We start from the raw sequence: 20,782 nt of genomic DNA on the forward strand, positions 1-20,782 counted from the left end.
GTATCCTCTGCCAACTACACACACACACACACACATTATGCACACATACACACTTTGCACCGAATAGGAGACCCGTATTCTTGATCACTGTGTCCTGTAGCTATATTTAAATATATATATATATATTTTTGTGAATGTCAATCACAAAGTGTCAAAGACCTTTCCTCTTTCTGCTAATGTACTATTACAGGTTATTTTAGCCTGCATTATAATACACAGAATATGACTAAATGAAAGAAAATGAAATAAAAGAAATAAAAAGTAAAGATGGATTTTATTCTTGAAAAATAAATGTTGTCGCTTGTGATTTGTCTAATTCACTGAATTTTATTTCAGCCTAATTTCAGTTCAGCTCAATCTCATACAAAAATATAATATAGGTGGGGATAGGTGCTTTTGTTATGGGGTCTTTTTAATATATGTGTAAAGAAATGTATGCATTTCAGTGAATTAATAATGTCTGACTGCTGTTTTAACTGAAAACGTAGTAACAAACTCTTAAACACACAGGCACACACAAATCTTAACCCGGAAGCTGGAGAGTTTGTATCTCTGCAAGCATCGCGACGCACTCAATCTGCCAGGCAGATCAGATAGTTACGCCTCATTATTATCTCTTCTATTGTCAGAGATACATAATAAAATACCTACAACAATATGAATTACGTAATATAATTACATTGCAAACTTAACTTAAAAGAACGTAATATGTTTAGAACAGGGAGCTTCTGAAACATGCTACTGTGAACGATGAAATTCTGACGTTGGCAACCAGTCGACCAATCAGAACACTCTTATTATGCGCGACGCGTGTATGAGAGCGTTCTAGTTGCGTCGCGTCGAAGTGTAGATGCAGGATCAAACTGACATATCAGGAAGAAGAGATTGCCGGAGTTTTCACAGTTCTCTAGAAGTCTAGAGTTTCGTTTTTAAATACTGGGTGAATTAAATTAAATCTTTAGTTGATAAAGCAAAGGATCCGACGCAAAGATGTCTGTTGCCGGACTAAAGAAACAGTTTTATAAAGCGAGTCAGGTGAGTGTTTCCACGTCAGCTGCTACACGAACGTAAACCTACAGACTAGATACAGCAATAAACAAATAATATACTGTAAGTTACAAAGAAACATTTCTTTTGTCAGTTCCAAATGTTTTAATGTATTTCTTCTGCTCAGGTAAAGTAAAAGTTAACATGCTGTGTAGTTAGTGCACTACCTAGACAGCATATTAGGCCACCACACATGCGTTTTTTTAACGCGTTGAAGCAGGCATCTCGTAAGATTTTGAGACACAATCTCTGTACATTTTGTTTATAATTATGACCCTTGACCACAAAACCAGTCTTAAGTGTACATTTTTCGAAATTTAGTTTTATACATCATCTGAAAGCTGAATAAATAAGGTTTCCACTAATAGGATATGACCATATTTGTCAGATATACTGTACAACTATTTCAATATCAGTAATCTGAGAGTGCAAAGAAAATCAAAATATTGAGAAAATAGTTTTTATATATTTACAGTAGGTAATTTACAACATATATTCATGGAACATGATCTTTACTTAATTTTTTTAATGATTATGGCATAAAAGGAAAATCTATCATTTTGGCTATCGCTGCAAATATACTGGTTTTGTGGTCCAGGGTAACGTTTAATATTTTTTATATCTAAAATGTATATCTAGTATTTAAGAGTGAAAGCTTTGTTTTGCAGCAAAACCCCACGGATGTGTCACCCAGTAGTTTATTAGAGCATCTCTACAATAACTTTATGAGTAAACTAAGCTTATGTATTTCCAAATGAAGTTAAGTCTATAATGTTAGATCTATAAATAGATTTCCTGTAAAGATTTGTATAGCCATCTACACATATGACACTATCAGAGAGTTAAAAGTTTGTTCACTGCAGAATCATGACTTAAACATAGCTTGTACCACACTGACCAACATGCGGTTAACAGCTCGGATGAACTTTACATTTATACACTGTGGGTTTTGAGCAGGAAGCACATGCATTTTATTAGCAGATTACTCACTTTATTCAGCTGGTGATGCATGGTGATTATTTGTAATGTGCTGAGAAAACATTCATTTTCTATACTGTACCAAAACATGCCCAGGTCACAGTCAAGAGGTAAAATATAAGAATTATTATTTTGCATAAACAAAATCAAGCCTATTTTTAGAGCATTGTGATATTGTTCTCATGATGATTGTGCATATTTCCCTCTCAAATTATTTTTACTGTAATGCAACAATCTCATTCTCATTTCCATCATGCACATTTTTTTTTTTTTTTTTTTTTTTTTTTTTTTACAAAATACTGTAGTACAATGATTCACTTATTATTCATACTTAATAATACTTAACTTTACTATAGTTAATTTCAAGAATTGAATTTATGTTTTTGGCATCAGCAAGTCAAACATTCCTTTACCTGCTTAAGCAAAACAAGTCTGGCATGCACTGACATGTTGCAGAAGAATCAGGCCCAGCATCTTGATGTCAGAGAGGAGGTCTTACAGTCCATGAGCTTCATTACAAAAAAAAAAAAAAAAACAACACCTAAAGCCCGCAGGGTCAAAATGCAGAACTTCCTGGTATTCATAGTTACTAAAGACCAAGTCATTTTTAATTTTTGGCTTGTGCCTGTTTTTACAGACAGCATGTTTCATCTTGTTCTCATGTCACATTTTGAGGTTGAATAGGATTATTTTGTCTATTTACTTAAAGCATATAAAACAGGAGTTATTTGTGGTAAGCTGAATTCTTGAGAGACAAATCATGCATATGGATTCTACTAAAATATTCTCACAGTTATAAAGTATTTAGTTATAAATGTAAACTAGCTGAAAATGTTCTCACCCTCAGGCCTATGTAGATTAGTTTTTTTAGAACAGATTTGGATAAATTTAGCTTTCCATCACTTGCTCACTAATGAACCCTCAGCAGTGAATGGGTGCCGTCAGAATGAGTCCAAACGGCTGATCAAAACATCACCATTTTTCACATGACTCCAGTCAATCTTGTGAAGTGTAAAGCTGCATATTTACAAGAAATATCACAATCAAGCACAATTTACAACTGAAAACCATCCGAAACAGTTCTAAACAAATATGTGAGTGAATTTTGTTGTGAGAGGACAACACTGGAGGAAGGATTATTATGGATTTTAGTCTCGGGTTTTGGCCTGAAGCATAAAACCTCTTAATGATGGATTTGTTACTTAAAGCTTTTCACCTCACTAGATGTTAACTGATGGACTGAAGTGGTATGGGTCACTTGTGGATTATTGTGATGTCTTGGCTCTTATTCTGATGGCACCCATTCACTGCAGAGGATCTAAACCTGTTCTGATGAAGAAACAAACTCATCTACTATTTAAATGTACTGAGGATGAGAACATTTCTATTTTTTGGGTGAAAAATTACTTTAACTATATAATGGCACAATGTAAGGCAGCCGCCAACGACATCATCAACAGACATTTACTAACTGTGCAGTGCTTTGTGTTTGCCGCTCCTGTTGCAGATCCCAGCATTGCTAATTGTCCCGCTTTCTAACTGTTTTTAGAAGCAATCTAGTTATCACATTATCTGTGCAATAGAGATCCCTGCTTTGATTTCATCTAGCCTTGAAAAAGGCCAACTTTATATATACAGTTTGTTAACAGTCAAATATTTACAGGTGTGCAAAGAATTCACTGTGTTTTAGTCGTTAGACTGGATTCCTGTTCACAGCATACATGCCCAACAAATAGACAGTTTTCTTTCAGCCTATTTCCTGTTTTTTGGCTTTAGGTGGCACTTACACTTATGGGCTGACAAGCAGGTTTTTTTTATTTTTTCTTTCTTTCTTTTTGAGAAGTGTATACTGTATCCAATATCTCTTGCATTGTTAACTTCTATCACAATATCTTTGAACTGAACTCCCATGCAGGCTCTTATATTACCTATTGTGTAAAAGTGATGCCTTTGTTCCACAACAAAGCTCTGAAAATCAGTAAAATCAGATATCAAAATATTAAACAAATTCTACAGAACACAGACAAATCTAGTATGTTTGTAATTCTATGTATATTGTTATAATATCAGTTAATACCAGCTATAATAAAATATAATTATTGTAATTAATCAGGATTGATCAAAAATCGACAATGATTATGTATATATTGATAATGTGTATGACAAAAAAAACAACAACTCTCAGTTCTGATTACTTTGAATGCAATTTTAAGATGAGAGCCATAAAATTAGATGAACTGCTATAATATATATTCTGTAACTGTATTTAATTTAGCGTATTATAGAAACGTGATCTGTATGATCAGTATCTGTGTCCACACCTCCATCTGAATCATATTAGGCCGTTAGTGACTCTGGGTCGTACAATAGTGCCTCTGTATGAAGTACAGTCAGTCAAACACACATGGACACGTGTTCCTCTCCGAAGACTGGGTGTGTGTGAAAGTCAGAGAGCTGTGAAAATCTGGAGAGTGGCAGTCGGAAGTTTGAGTTTTACTGTGAAACTTTCACACTTACTGTCTCTCAGCTTTTAGTCTTGAAATCTTGCTTCCAATGCTGTCTTGCAAAATGAACTCTCACAAACACTGCTTTGTTGTTTTTGCAGCTTATGCATGACCAGTTCTGTCAAAAAATAAAAAATTAAAATTACATGGAAAACACTAAAGCATTTTGATACTTTAACAGTTAACAAAAACACTAAACCGTAAAGATCATTTAAAACAATGATGATTACTGATGGATCGTGCCACCCAGACTGCTGTGTGGTCTGTTTGAATATTTTCCTTTGGGATCATCTTGATACACAAAAGGCTTCCTGTTTATTGGAAGAAAATACCCCATACATGCTGTTTGTGTTTGAAGAGAGTTCAGCTCATAAAGGAGTGCTTTTGTGTGAAACTGAGTGTGTAATCATTTGTGCCGCCCATACAGGAAGTATCATTGACGAACAACAGGAAAAGCTCCAATGGGGAACTCTCAAAGGGCCCTTAGACTCTATTCCTGACTGAATTTCTTTCCTTTCCTTTGCTGTACTTACTGTAGTGTTGTGAGTAGTGATTGCTAGGGCTAACGAGAAGTGTGCTTTTAGGTCTCTAAGCGATTGGACTTTCAATTTTCTCCTGGTGGTCAATAGAATTCATTTAATGTGGCTAAGAAATTGGTTTAAATCACATTGCAATCCACCTACAACACCCTAGTGACATGGTGGTGATCTTTACATAAGAAAGTGCCATTCATATTTTCTATGTAAAACAGTTTCTGAGATCTTAATTTTCATGAAGATTCTTTTATAAGTTTTGATTCGTTTATTTATTATCAAATATAGTGGAGAGTGGATGAAATAAAAGGTTGAGAAGGGGAAAGAACAGACACAAATATGCAACACCCACATGAGCACCAAACCACAAAGTATCAGGGTTATTCAATAATAATAAAAAAATAATAATAATTTATAAATAATAAATATATAATACAAATAAACTTTACATTAACTGAAATATATATATATATGTGTGTGTGTGTGTGTGTGTGTATATATATATATATATTCATATGTTGGTTTTATTCTGTTTACTCCTGGGATTTATTGCTGCTGTCCCTGCTCTCATCCATGCTAGGCTGCATGGATGCACAGGGAGCCAATCCAAACTGTTTGCTAATTGTCAATTATTGACGATTGTTAGTTTGTCACTGTTTAAAAATAGTGGTCCTGACAGAAGTAAAATTTTACTGCATATGGAAGATGCTTGTGTGAACACACTCTCAAAAGTCTCTCACTCTCAAATTAAAACGTATTTTAAGCTCTTTACATGCCGAACACTATTGCTTTTTCCATCTCGCTCTTTAACGTGAACTGAAAGTGCAGCAGATAATTGGATGAAGAGCCTGAGGCTTCAACATAAGAGATGATGAAAACTGATGCCTGTCTCCTTGACTTTACATTTGCAAACCAGTGAATGTTTCTTGTATTTTAGTACTTTATCATGCAAACTCACTAATGTGTCAGAAATGTGTTTTTTAATAAGTCTTGTTGCTCATGTGTGTTTCTTGAAGGATGATCACTTTTCTTGGCTTTCAATTCTAAAAGAATGTTGCAAAGAAATTTCTGTAAGGGTTGGGGAATAGAAAATAGCATTAGTTAGACAACAAAACCAACATTATGCCTATTGAAATGAGTCCTTGTACTGATAGAAGTAGCGACGTGTGTGTTTCAGATGATGAGTGAGAAGGTGGGAGGCGCAGAAGGAACCAAACTGGATGAGGACTTTAAAGACCTTGAGAGGGTAACACATTTTTAACATTCATTTTGCAATTTCAATGTTCAAGTTCTCCTAAATACAATCTCAACTTCCTCTTTTTTCTACTTACTGAAATAAATTTAACAAGAAAATTGACCAGAAAACATCCTCTACACAACCACAAAGATCTGACTGACTGACCAAAACAAAATCATTGTGAAAAAAATGAACTAGCAAATAATTGTATAGGATATGAATGAAAAAAAAGTGGCTAATACCACTTCCACCCAAAGTATATTAGCTATTCATAACCAGAAGTTCCTCCACCTAGAGAAGTAGCCCCAGGTCAAAATGACTACTCGTACAACTTTACAATTTATAAGTAACATTTTACTACATAATTCCAGTACGAGCTTTAACATTAATACAAGCTTCACATTTCTGGTTTAAAAAAAAATATATATTTGCATTATTTTCTGTGGTAAACCACAGCATGCCACAGTCTGTTGAGTTTAAGGAACCCAGAATATTACTTTAACTTCGTATCAGTCAGCTTCCTGAATGGCTGTTGTTTTAGTAGGTGTGCCCAGTGCAGATTGTTCCAGGTCTGTCTGTAAGAGCTTTAAATGAACGATTAATGAGCTGCCTCTGTTGACAGTGTGATGTATAGACACACACCTGTTCTCTGACATGTGCTTCACAGAAGGCTGACGTCACCAGCAAAGCCATATCAGATGTGCTCTGCAAAACTACCGAATACCTGCAGCCTAACCCAGGTGAAAACATCGACTAAATTAAAAAGAATTGCATTACGTCTCTTGTTCACCAATGGATCATCTGCAGTGAATGGGTGCCGTCAGAATAAGAGTCCAAACAAGCTGATAAAAACATCACAATAATCCACAAGTAATCACACTTACTAATTGAAAAAACTGTGTTTGTAAGGAGGAAAATTGATTATTAAGATGCTTTTAATTGTAAACCATTGTTTTCTGATGGCACACATTAATTGCAGAGGATCCATTGCTGGGCAAGTGATGTAATGCTAAATTCCTTAAATTTATCTTGGAAAGCAGGATTAGTTTTTTCATGAACTATTTCTGTTAATGTATCTTGATTTAATTATGTTTAGAGATTTATTCTGGAAAACGAAAAAAGAATAAGGAATTATTTTTTGTAGTGTATATTTCTTTTCATACATCTGTCTGTCTGTTTTGTACTACAGTGTCACGATCGAGGCTGACCATGTTGAACACCATGTCTAAAATGCGCGGGCAGATGAATAGCCCAGGTTACCCGCAGGCAGAAGGACTTCTTGGAGAGTGTATGCTCAAATACGGCCGAGAAATGGGAGAGGACACCAACTTTGGTGAGAGGGGCGTTATTTCTTAGAATAAGTAATTCGAAACAATTTTATTCATTTTTTGCCCAAAGCATAAAAATCATTCTTGCAGTAACATGTACCAGCACAAAGTATTCAGGAAACAAAATTCATCATCTCATTATTAGAGACCTGTCAAACATCTGTGATTAATCTTTTTGATATAAGTGTATTATATTTCTTCGTTTATACAGCTATTCTAAGATTTTTTAAATTATTATTATTTTTTTTAATTCATGCATGTTCTCCACCAAATCTGTAGGTGGTGCTTTAGTGGAGATGGGAGATGCCATGAAGAGACTGGCAGAAGTGAAAGACTCTCTAGACATTGACGTCAAACAGAACTTCATTGACCCTTTCCAAGCTATAGTCGACAAGGACCTGAAAGACATACAGGTGGAAAACTGCAATCAGTTGCACTCTAAAAGTTTTATTCATATAAAGGGAACATCAGATGCCCATTTTCCACAAATTGGTTTGAATTTTTAGCGTCTTGATGAAATATCAACAACATATTTTGGTTCAAATTCATCTGCATCCTCAGCATCCAGCATACAACTTTGGGGCAGAAAAATGCTAATACGGGAAAATCCGTCAGCGCTCGTGGGCGGGGCCTGAGCAGTATGACATCATACTGTCCGAAAAATCTAACTGCTTGATAATTGAGAATGTTTACGTTTTTTGGGGATTAAATGAAAAGGAGTAAATGGAACTTTCTTATATTCAAGATTCATTGCAGACAAATTGAGATATTTCAAGAGTTTTTTTGTTTTATTCAATTCTTAATTTGGTATCTCAATAAATTAGAATATTCCATTTTGAGCTTGATTAGTTTGATTAATTTTGAGTATAAATACTGGGTACCTCCTGGGCTAGTTAAGAACATGCAACCACAATTATGGGAAGACTACAAACTTGACAGTTGTCCAGAAGACAATCATCAACACCCTCCAAGGTCATTGCTTAAAGGGCTGCCATTCACAGAGTGCTGTATCAAAATATATTCATAGAGTTGACTGAAAGGAACTATATTACAGAGTTTGTGTGCAGTGAATGTAGAATATAAGAAAGTTTGCTTTTTTGAAACTTTTCCATGATATTCAGATTTTAGAGATGCACCTGTAAAAGTGATGGTTGCATCCGATGTCCTCTTTATATATTTATGAGTCATGGGCTAAAGGTATTAGCATTTGTTTCATATTGTAATTATGGGCTGTTAGTAATGACAATTATGCTGTTCCTCAGCATCATCTGAAGAAACTGGAGGGCCGTCGACTGGATTACGACTACAAGAAGAAGCGTCAGGGGAAGATTCCGGATGAGGAGCTCAGGCTAGCAGAAGTGAAGTTCGAAGAGTCCAAAGATGTAGCTGAAACCAGCATGCAGAACCTTCTGGACACTGACGTAAGTTCACTTCAGCTGATTAGAGTCTGTGAGCACTTCCTTTTTAAGATGCTGAAAGGTTCAGATGTATGGATCTTGAGCTTTGGTCTTGTTCTTGACACTTAGGGTTTGGTTTATTTTTGGCTGTTTATGTCACAAATTGCTTTTGTAAAAAGCACCTGCCAAAACAGCAATGAATATGTTGAGGTATTGCCATTTAACTACAACTACAAAATATCAAAACGATCAAAAATAAAATTACAATAACAAAATACAGTTATACTGTCTAATTATTTTGGTTGCTTAGATTGTTTCAGGTTGCTTAAAGTAATGAGCAATAATATTTAAAGTGATGCTTGCCAGAACGGCACTGAAATTCAAACTAAACGGCCCCGTGTTCAGGACCAGGGAGAGTCATATAATTGCTACAGTAATCCACATTAGTGAGTGCTGGATATTTTCCAGACAGTCCGCTGAGCCAGCACATTTATCAGTCTGTTTTATCGACACTGAACCACAGGCCAGAGACTGTGACAACTTCGGGATGTTTCTGATTATTTGCTACATTGGTATTAAACGCAGGCCTGTAATTAAACAAGTTTGTCAATGTATTCTAACAAAAGGTTCCTCAATTTGCTATCCATGTACCTTGCAAATACCATGGTACAAGACAAGACAAGACAGTAGTAGTCATTCAGTTAATTATACAGTATATCAAAGTAACATGGTATGGCCTGTTCCATGGATTTTCATAAATATTTACTACATTGCAGTACATTTGCATATGACATTAAACTGAAGTATGACTCTTTTTGTGTCAACATAGGAATGTTCATTGTCACTAAAACATTGTCACCTTCCAGTTGTTTTCAGGAGCACGTTTTGATATTTAATTTTTGCATGTAACTTTACTTTTAAATTCTTCAGTATGACTCCACAAAGGGTTAAGTACTAGTTCTAATTTATAGATTCAATATTATTTTTAACATTGGGTTACTTTGATGTTTATGCTGTGGAAAGGCAGTGCTGTTTAAATATCATTGAGATATTATGTAGCTTTTATTATTGTTTTGAATCAGATTTTATTTTTCCACTATAATTTTAAAGTTCTGGTAATTTTGTTGTGCATTTTCGTTATTTTCAAAATATTTTTTTTAATACAAAATGTCTATAGTTTCTATTCATTAATATTTAAGCTATTGAATTAAAATGTTGACTCCGCAACCTGCTGAATTTTTTTTTTAAATGTTAATTTTATTTATTACATTTACATTTAATCATTTAGCAGATGCTTTTTATCCAAAGCAATTTACAAATGAGAACAATAGAAGCAATCCGATCAACAAGAGAACAACAATAGTATACAAGTGCCATGAAAAGTCTCAGTTAGTTCATTTATTTTGGATTTCAGTTCATGTTTATTTTATTTCTAATAACTAGTTAAATTTTATTTTTAGTTTACTATAATACACCTAGCAGAAAGCCACAGAGCGTCCAGTTTGTCATTTCAGAGTTTTAAGGTATATAATAAAGTTTATGCTAAAAAAACAAGAACAAACAGATTACAAGTTTACTTACTGAATGCTGAAGCCCTTGTGATGTAGCAGAAACAGAGATCCAAAGTCATGCATGATGAAGTGTAAAATAAGATTACAGATTATAGCTCTTTGTTGTAAGGCAATAAGATCTTTTCACGTTCTGTATGTGTGTGTTTGGCTGTGTGTTGTGTGTGTGTGTTTGTAGGTGGAGCAGGTGACTCAGCTCGCAGCTTTGGTCGAATCTCAGCTGCAGTTTCACAGACAGTCTATGGAAATCCTGGAGGAGCTGGCACAGAGAATGAGAGAAAGGTTAGAGATGAAAATACATTGCAATCTTCATCACAAAAATAAATATTTTTCATGTCATTCCAAACCTGACATTCTCAAGGTGAAATTTTGATTCATGTTCATGGGCATTTTTTCTATGAGGTTACAATGAATGGTGACCTAAGCTTTCAAGCTACAAATAGAATGCAAAAGCATTGTATCAACAAAATCAACAAAATTGCACATTCTTCAAGTGCTCTGTATATAATACATTTATGTTTTTATTTTTTTGATGACTTTTTTTTTAAGCTTCTTTCTCCTGATAGATGGTTAACTTGTTTGTGTTTGCATGCATTTGTGTTCATGTTTGCGTATGTGCTCTGCAGAGTAAACGAGGCCCAATCTCAGCCGCGCCAGAAACGGATGCCTGCGTCCAGACCCAGCTTTGATTGTTTAGATCAGGAAGACTCAAACGGAGGCTGGAATCCATCTGCAGGTGAGCTCTCCCTGTTCATGTACATAAGACCTCAGTTACTGTAGTTGTGCTGAAAGTTTACTCACTGTCAGGCCATCCAAAATGTAGAGTTTGTTTCCTCATCAGAACACATTGGGAAATGTAGTATTCCATCACTTGCTCACTAATGGATCATCAGCAGTGAATGGGTGCCGTAAGAATGAGAGTCCAAACAGCTGATAAAAACATCACAATGATACACACACCTCCAGTCCATCTTGTGAAGTGAAATGCTGCATATTTGTGAGAAACAAATCCATCTTTGAGACATTCTGACCTTAAAATTGTTGCTTCCAGCTATAACCCATAATAATGCTTCCTTAGTGAAAAAAAGTTGTCTGGTCTGAACCATGAGAGAAATATGAGGTATTTTAAGCATTGTTTATTATTAAAAAAAAAACAAGTCAAAAACAATTCTAAACAAATATATCGGTAAATTTTGATATGAGAGGACAACAGGGGGACTATTTCCCCATAGGGAAAGCACTTTTACAAATTATGGACTCATATATTGTCTAGAAGCAAGCAAACGTATGTTAAAATACCTTAATGATGGATTTGTTTCTTATAAACCGGCAACTTTTCACTTGACAAGATGTTAATTGATGGACTGGAGTGGTGTTGATTACTTGTGGATTATTGTGATGTTTTTGTCAGCTGTTTGGACTCTCATTCTGATGGCACCCATTCACTTCAGAGGATCCACTGGTAAGCAAGTAGGGTAATGCTAAATTTCTCCATATTTGTTCCAATAAAGAAACAAACTCATATACGTCTTTATTTTTGGATTCACTGTTCCTTTAATAATAAAAATGAATCAATAGCAGAGATGATGTGTTTTAACTGTAAATTAAACAACATTTTTGAGGTCGCCTAGATTTGATTTCAATGTGATTTCATCAGGGCATGACAATCTGAATAGTAATGGTAGATATGAAACAACGAAAGCCATTACGTGTGTAAAAGACAGACCTACCATAAGATATGAATGATGCTTTGACTCACACATCACTGAAATTGTTTTTAATCAAGATCAAGGTTAATGGAAATCAGTCAATGGGTCATATTCACTGATTCCCACAGACTTGGAGTTTATTCTCATACAGTCTCTAGTTTCCATGGAGACCAGACAAGAAAAGACAATACAATTGATTAACAAACACATTCCGAACGGAACTCTGCATGTTGTACAGGGTGAATACTGTATAATAGTATTTTAAAACCTTGGCTTTCCAAACCCTGTGCCAGTCTGGCTGCCCAGACAGTCTGTGACTTCCTAAACAGAGTCTTGATTTTGTGTATAATGGAAACCGACTGTCTGAGGTTTCAAGCAGCCTTCCAAGGCACAATAAAGTCATGTCTAATGATCTAGAACAAACTGAAGTGAGCTTTAGACATAGCAAAGCCAATATTTACTGACTACAATGCTTATTCTTACATTCAGCAGTTTCCAGTTGTCAAGCCCAGACTTTACTCAGTACTCAATGCACATCATGAAACATTTGAACATGCTTTGGCTCCGGTGGCATCTGGTCAGCATTTTAAAAAACTTTTTTTTAAATGCAAAATAGTTTTATTTGTGTAAAAATCTTCACACTGGAGAGTTGGATTAATTATAGAGTCAAGAAAGTGATGTTTAAAATCATTCATCACTGAAATTATGTAATTGAATTCATTTTAATTTAAGTTTCAGACATTATGGGCCATATTTTAACGATCAAAACGCAAAGTGTAAAGCGCACGGCGCAGGTGCACTCAGGGCGTGTCCAAATCCTTTTGATATTTTAATTAGGGCCGGGACTCGATTAAAAAAAATAATCTAATTAATTAGAGGCTTTGTAATTAATTAATCGAAATTAATCGCATTTTAATCGCATATAAATATTTGATCTGAGAACAGTGCGACGTAATTTTTTTTTCACATGGATTTATAGAATACCATTGAATAATGACTGAATACATAAGCTTAAGCAACAAAATATTGTTTATTTTTGTTCAGCCAGGTCTAGCAGACCAGTGCAATTTTTGCCATTAAGTGTAGCAATAGCATATTTAGAAACAATTTAGAAATAGTATATTTCAGAAATTCAGGTAGCTTATAGTTGCTGGAACCTTCTGTAAAGTGTTTTTTAAGTAAAACACAATACTGTCAATAACAGTCAGAACATTGGAAACACTGACTATTAGAAAACATCTCTCTGTTGCTTCAGAGGCCATAACATACTAAGTCCAACTCTCAATAACCTTGGTCAAAACAATAAAGAGTTCAACATAAACTGTTGCACCAACAAAATAATACATAGTTCAACATAAAGTGTAAAGTCCACGCTAGCTGCTATATGTTTTGCGTTGAGGTGATACTTGAGGCTCGATGTGCTGCAGTGATATGCGAACGCTAGTTGGTGCTTCAGTATAATCGGTCCGCCGAAACTCATCCAGTGAGAAACGTTCCGCGGTGCAAAAATAAGTTATTAAAAATGCGGGAAAATTTTTTCTGTAACTAATTAATCTTAATTAACGCGTTATTTTTTGTGTAATTAATTAATCTAAATTAACGCGTTAAAGTCCCGGCCCTAATTTTAATGATGGAAAAACGGTTGGCGCGCCAGGGCGCATGGTCTAAACGGGTTGTCCCTATTCTCATGAGTAATGGGTGATTTTGGGGCGTAACGTGCAATAAACCAATCAGAGTCTCACATATACATCTGAAGCAGTACACTTTCGTAGTATGTGTGAAGATGAGCTCGTCATGCATGTTTGTGTAGATGGATGTGTGTTTCTGAAGGCTGTTCCAGCTGGTTTTCACTGTGAAAGACTGTGTGGAGCCACGCAAAGACTGACTATTGTTTTCCCTTCTTTTACGTCAGCGCCCCCCTCCTTTAACAGGACATCTTCACGGCAAAAACGCAATTGTGAGTCACACACAAACAGACATGTTGAAGGCATGGTGAAGGGCTTTTATTCTATGCCTGATTATTTCCAGCTTCAAATCTTACTGAAAATGCCTGAATACACTCACACACATAACAAACCCGCGATGAGCACAGACTGTTATTGCTGTCACAGTTACTGTGATTGTGACACGTTTGGTTTCCCTTCACAAGATTAATCAAACATGCACAGTCTGCCACGTGTTGAATTATCCACTGGGAGCTCGTTTAGCTCAAACATGAGTTATTTATTAAACCCTGCATGAACAGTTTCAGAGCATCTCATCTCGCACATACAGACAAGCTGTTTTTAAACCCAATGATCTGCTTTGCTGTCTGCTGCATCCTAACCTAAATGCAACCCTCTAAGTGACTTATTTGGAGCGCACATAGGCAGCATATACGTTACGATTTGCAGTGATTCCTATACGTTAATTCTAGCATTAATGTGGTTTGATTGGAAGTGTTCAGTGAGTGTTGTCTAGCATGCGGTGGGTTTGGATTGCTTAAAAGCAAATATAGATGGTTTTGGGACCTACATGTTTGGAGGTGGCAAAACGAACTGTCCATTTTCTTTGGTAAATCCTACTTTGGTTGATGTCTTTTGCATAAAAGCTGTTGTGCATATACAGTATTGTTCAAAATAATAGCAGTACAATGTGACTAACCAGAATAATCAAGGTTTTTCGTATATTTTTTTATTGCTACGTAGGTTCAGTAGATTCTCAGAAAACAAATGAGACCCAGCATTCATGATATGCACGCTCTTAAGGCTGTGCAGTTGGGCAATTAGTTGAATTAGTTGAAAGGGGTGTGTTCAAAAAAATAGCAGTGTGGCATTCAATCACTGAGGTCATCAATTTTGTGAAGAAACAGGTGTGAATCAGGTGGCCCCTATTTAAGGATGAAGCCAACACTTGTTGAACATGCATTTGAAAGCTGAGGAAAATGGGTCGTTCAAGACATTGTTCAGAAGAACAGCGTACTTTGATTAAAAAGTTGATTAGAGAGGGGAAAACCTATAAAGAGGTGCAAAAAATGATAGGCTGTTCAGCTAAAATGATCTCCAATGCCTTAAAATGGAGAGCAAAACCAGAGAGACGTGGAAGAAAACGGAAGACAACCATGAAAATGGATAGAAGAATAACCAGAATGGCAAAGGCTCAGCCAATGATCACCTCCAGGATGATCAAAGACAGTCTGGAGTTACCTGTAAGTACTGTGACAGTTAGAAGACGTCTGTGTGAAGCTAATCTATTTTCAAGAATCCCCCGCAAAGTCCCTCTGTTAAAAAAAAGGCATGTGCAGAAGAGGTTACAATTTGCCAAAGAACACATCAACTGGCCTAAAGAGAAATGGAGGAACATTTTGTGGACTGATGAGAGTAAAATTGTTCTTTTTGGGTCCAAGGGCCACAGGCAGTTTGTGAGACGACCCCCAAACTCTGAATTCAAGCCACAGTACACAGTGAAGACAGTGAAGCATGGAGGTGCAAGCATCATGATATGGGCATGTTTCTCCTACTATGGTGTTGGGCCTATTTATCGCATACCAGGGATCATGGATCAGTTTGCATATGTTAAAATACTTGAAGAGGTCATGTTGCCCTATGCTGAAGAGGACATGCCCTTGAAATGGTTGTTTCAACAAGACAATGACCCAAAACACACTAGTAAACGGGCAAAGTCTTGGTTCCAAACCAACAAAATTAATGTTATGGAGTGGCCAGCCCAATCTCCAGACCTTAATCCAATTGAGAACTTGTGGGGTGATATCAAAAATGCTGTTTCTGAAGCAAAACCAAGAAATGTGAATGAATTGTGGAATGTTGTTAAAGAATCATGGAGTGGAATAACAGCTGAGAGGTGCCACAAGTTGGTTGACTCCATGCCACACAGATGTCAAGCAGTTTTAAAAAACTGTGGTCATACAACTAAATATTAGTTTAGTGATTCACAGGATTGCTAAATCCCAGAAAAAAAAAATGTTTGTACAAAATAGTTTTGAGTTTGTACAGTCAAACGTAGACACTGCTATTTTTTTGAACACACCCCTTTCAACTAATTGCCCAATTGCACAGCTTTAAGAGCGTGCATATCATGAATGCTGGGTCTTGTTTGTTTTCTGACAATCTACTGAACCTACTGGTAACTTGTTTGCCACGTAGCAATAAAAAATATACTAAAAACCTTGATTATTCTGGTTAGTCACATTGTACTGCTATTATTTTGAACAATACTGTATGTGTTTGGTCATTTTTATTTTATTAGCACTTTCTAAAAATTGAGTAAAAATGGCTGTCTGTCTTTTTTTCTTGTTCAATAAAGTCACCAATCCCAGGTTGTTTGGTAAGAGATGTATCAGATATGTTAGATAAACTATTGTCTAACATAAAATATATATACAAAGTATGGAAAGAAGCTAGTTTTAAATGAATCCACTTTCCATTTTAACACCAATTTTAGGGTTAACTACATTGCTCAAGTGTTTAACTCCACTGCCAAGATTGTTGTTGTTGTTGTTATTATTATTATTAATATTATTTAATTTATATGCATTTATTAATAGAATCTATCATTATTTAACCTTTTTTCTCACATAAATTATGGCAGTTCACTAAAATTAGTTTACTGCTAGAAATATCAAAACAACACAAAATCAGTGTTTTAAAATGTATTAGATTATTAATTCAATTTAGAATTTTTTGTCATGTATTATTATTCCATTTATATGGTGACTTAAGTTACTTTTTATTAGTATTTAACCTTTTTAATAGCCTAGGATTTCTTTATTGTATTTAGATGTTGAGATTACTTATGTTTATAGCTAGAATAAAAAACAATTACACAATTACAATGTTTACAAAATTTTGTTATGTAACATGGATATATAACAAAGTTCCACTAATACTTTATTAAAATAAAAATGGCATACATTCATTTTTTTTAAATAAATTTCAGAGTAGCCATTAAATAAAACCCTTTTTCATTTGATGTTCCTCATGTGTACTTAAAATAATCTATCTTCTAATAGATATTCTCTCTCTCTCTCTCTCTGTCTCTCTCTCTCTCTCTCTCTCTCTCTTTGCATGTTCACCTATTCTCATTCTTTCTTCTGTCTCCATAGCGACAGATCAGCCCTGCTGCAAGGCTCTGTATGACTTTGAACCGGAGAACGACGGAGAGCTTGGCTTCTACGAGGGTGACATTATCAAGCTGACCAATCAGATAGACGAGAACTGGTTCGAGGGAACCGTGCATGGCCATACCGGATTGTTCCCCTGTACCTACGTAGAGGTGATGGTGCCACTGCGGCACTGATCCCACACAAAACAGGAAGAGGAAGTGCAATGGCAGGTACAGATAGGGAGAAAGGGAAATTCTGTGACTTGTATTTCACTTTGAGCACTTTGACCTCCTGAGAGAGATGTTGGATAATAAACAGTAAGTGTCGGGGGCTATTATTTGTTACTTAGGTCTCAGGTCCAGTGTTTTAGTTCATCTTAGGAAACACTAGCATTCCCCAAAGTACATTAAATATAATTGAGAAGTATGTCAGAGTGTTTGGGAGTGTTCATTGTAGAGGCAAATTGATTTTATTTAGCTATCAGTTTCCTATAATGATGTTACTAAGAAGTGTCTTCTGTTGGTAATCACTGACCTCTAGCGGCCGCATTTGTGTATAACATGTTAAAATGCTTCCTAGCCTTTGTCAATAACTGCTCAGCTCTTTCTGAATGGCGCAAAGCTCAATGTGTTTGTGCAGTTGTTCATTTGAATCTCATGACTGTTTAACTAACCCATTCCCGTTAGCTTTAGTTGTGTGGGTTTGTATCTTTTCCCTTTAAGATATATGCCCCCCCCCCCCCCCAAATATGTAGGCCTATTCTATTATAATTTACTCACCCTTGCATTCTATTAATTTTCTGAACTGCTTTTAGCTTTTGAACACAAAATAAGATATTATGAAGAATGTTGGTTTACAAAATGGCTTACAGTAGCCATTGAATTCCATATTATGGAAAAATAAATTAAAAATAAAAATGCTATGGAAGTAAATGGCTACAGTCAGATGTAGCCATTATTCACAATATTTTATTTTGTGTTCAGCAGAAGAAAGAAACTCATACAAGTTTTGGGCAACTGGAGGGTGAGTAAATGATGTCAAATTTGGATGAACTATCTCTTTAAATGCACTAATGCTGTGCATTAATAATGAGGTGAAGGGAGGTGAACAAAAAGGGAGGTCAACAGATCAATAAACTGTCTTTGCATGAGCATCAACCGGGAGCATTAACTCAAAAATGAAAAATACGTTTTATTTTCTCACCCTCATGTTGTTCCAAACCCATCCAGTTTCATCATATTGAAGAGTCATATTGTTTTGAATGACAGGAGGGTGAGTAAATGAAACTGTTTCTTTAAATGATCACTTCCTGCTTGCAAGTTGTTTTTAAATGATTATGTAAATGAGGGAAATCCAGCTGTTTGAAGAACCAGAAGTACCAGTTTGTATGTAAACATTTTTAGTTTTCTTTTTCAGCATGATACCATTATTTGTTGTTTTTTTCTGGAAAAGAGAACCCTTATAAATCCACTTTTGGACTGTATGTGTTTCTGAGAAGTATAGTGGGACTCACACAATTAAAAACCTCAGCTTACAGATATTACATTATTACAGCTTACATTAGAGCTCAGCGTGGATGTTGAGCTCTTGAAAAGGGAAATTAAGTGCTTAAAGCCCAGATTGTTTGTCTTCTGGATTATTATGGCTTTAATCGGTTTCACTTCCTCAAAGAAGGAAATCAGTAGTTCTTCTATCACTGATTCTAGCTCAGCTTCTAATTCTCAGGGAAAGGTACGTCTACTGTAGTCCGACTGTACATAGAATGTCATTAGGACTCATTCATAATATCTCAAATGTTTAGAATAAAAAACAAAACAAAAAATACATTCTTGCCTAAAGTGCTGACATTTGAAATGTGTTTCCTGAACTGTACCAAACAGATGTTTACATGGTTCTTATACCTTTGTATTTGTGAATTTTACTAGGCTTTTCAATGCATCTTGATGAAATCTTGAAAACTGGGATCAGGCTGTAATTTGTCCAGAGTTACTGTAGTAAAAGTAGAAAATCAGGGCTGTCAGAAAGCATAATGCCCAGTGTTGTGCATCATAGTTGTCACTCTAAGGTCAATAAGGATGTACCACAGCATATTCAGAAAGAATGAGATTTCAGCAGCTAGAGATCCTGCCATCACCTCTTTTAATGTGCCTTTTTTCTCGTTTACTTGCATGATTACATTTGCATTACTGAGCAGGTCAGATTTCATGTGATTCAGTTGTGTAATCCTGAAAGGAAGCAGTGTGACGAGCTTTTGTAAACGCTTGTGTCATTGTGTTTCGGCTGAGGGGTGTTGGTTTAGGGCTTGCTCTTGTAACCCTATTTTACCTTGCGCTGTTTCTTCTAAGCTGCTTCCTACTGTATTACTGTACTCTTAACATCATGCCTGCCTTCTCATGTTGCTTACACTACACTTAACAGTAATAATATTTTATTATTAGAATGTATTATATGAAATGGAAAACATTGTCTGTGCCTCTTATTGGCAATTATTATAAGAATCAAGTTTTTCAGAAAGAATGCTTCTTTGAATCAGTATTTCCTGCATAATCCATTTGTGATTTATTTTTTATTATAAGAATGTGCAGGGTTAAGAGAATATTGTATATTTTCATTTTAAATAAAGTTGAAAACTATAGCTGTCTGTGTTTACTGTTGGTCAGCGATCACTTTGAGCCAGTTTCTCTCTCCAGTGAGTGTGAATGTCAAAAATGTACATTATTTTAATATTATTTATTTATAGAACCGTGTTCATAATCCAACTATTTGCAGCCACCTTTACCATTTCCAAATGATCTGGAATTTTGCATAGTTATGTATATATAACTACTAAAAAAACAATATTAAGATAATTATTGAAATGTATGGCCATCCTGAGTTTGAATCCCGACTCCAGGACCTTTCCCGATCCCACCCCCATCTCTCTCCTGCATCACTTCCTGTCAGTCAGCTCTGATCTGTCCTATTGTATAAAAAAAAAAAAATGGCAAAAATAAATAATGGCATAAATAAAAGGAAAACTTATCATATTCCATTTTATCATCTATAGCACAGCTGTTCATACAATTTATTTATTTTTCAATACTTGTCTATTTATATTTACATATGTGTTTGTTTGTGTTGTTTTATTTATTTATTTTTGTCTGTGTGATGTTCTCTGTACTGGAAGCTTATGTCACTAAAACAAATTCCTTGTATGCGCAACCATACTTGGCAGTAAAGCTCATTCTGATTCGGAAATAAAATATGAAAAAGAATTGTCTATAATTTGAATATTAATAATAATATGAAAAAGTGTGTATATATATATATATATATATATATATATATATATATATATATATATATATATATATATATATGTGTATGTGTGTGTGTGTGTG

At 35.2% G+C, this 20,782-nt stretch overlaps 1 protein-coding gene across 2 annotated transcripts; it reads left to right on the forward strand.

The window, feature by feature from the left end:
* The first annotated feature begins 840 nt into the window (after window positions 1-840).
* LOC127951528 (endophilin-A2) lies at window positions 841-20,037 on the forward strand. 2 transcript variants are annotated; one of them, XM_052549425.1, is made up of 10 exons: window positions 841-1,035; window positions 6,240-6,308; window positions 6,967-7,039; window positions 7,489-7,632; window positions 7,907-8,040; window positions 8,890-9,048; window positions 10,771-10,874; window positions 11,219-11,328; window positions 14,214-14,258; window positions 17,403-20,037. In XM_052549425.1, the coding sequence occupies exons 1-10, from the start codon at window positions 991-993 to the stop codon at window positions 17,594-17,596; spliced, it is 1,077 nt and encodes a 358-aa protein (XP_052405385.1). In that variant the 5' UTR covers window positions 841-990; the 3' UTR covers window positions 17,597-20,037. The 2 variants fall into 2 exon arrangements, with proteins under 2 accessions (XP_052405385.1, XP_052405386.1); XM_052549426.1 differs by lacking the exon at window positions 14,214-14,258.
* Window positions 20,038-20,782: the final 745 nt, after the last annotated feature.

The sequence above is a fragment of the Carassius gibelio genome, chromosome B2 (assembly GCF_023724105.1).
Source record: "Carassius gibelio isolate Cgi1373 ecotype wild population from Czech Republic chromosome B2, carGib1.2-hapl.c, whole genome shotgun sequence".
Lineage (NCBI taxonomy): Eukaryota > Metazoa > Chordata > Actinopteri > Cypriniformes > Cyprinidae > Carassius > Carassius gibelio.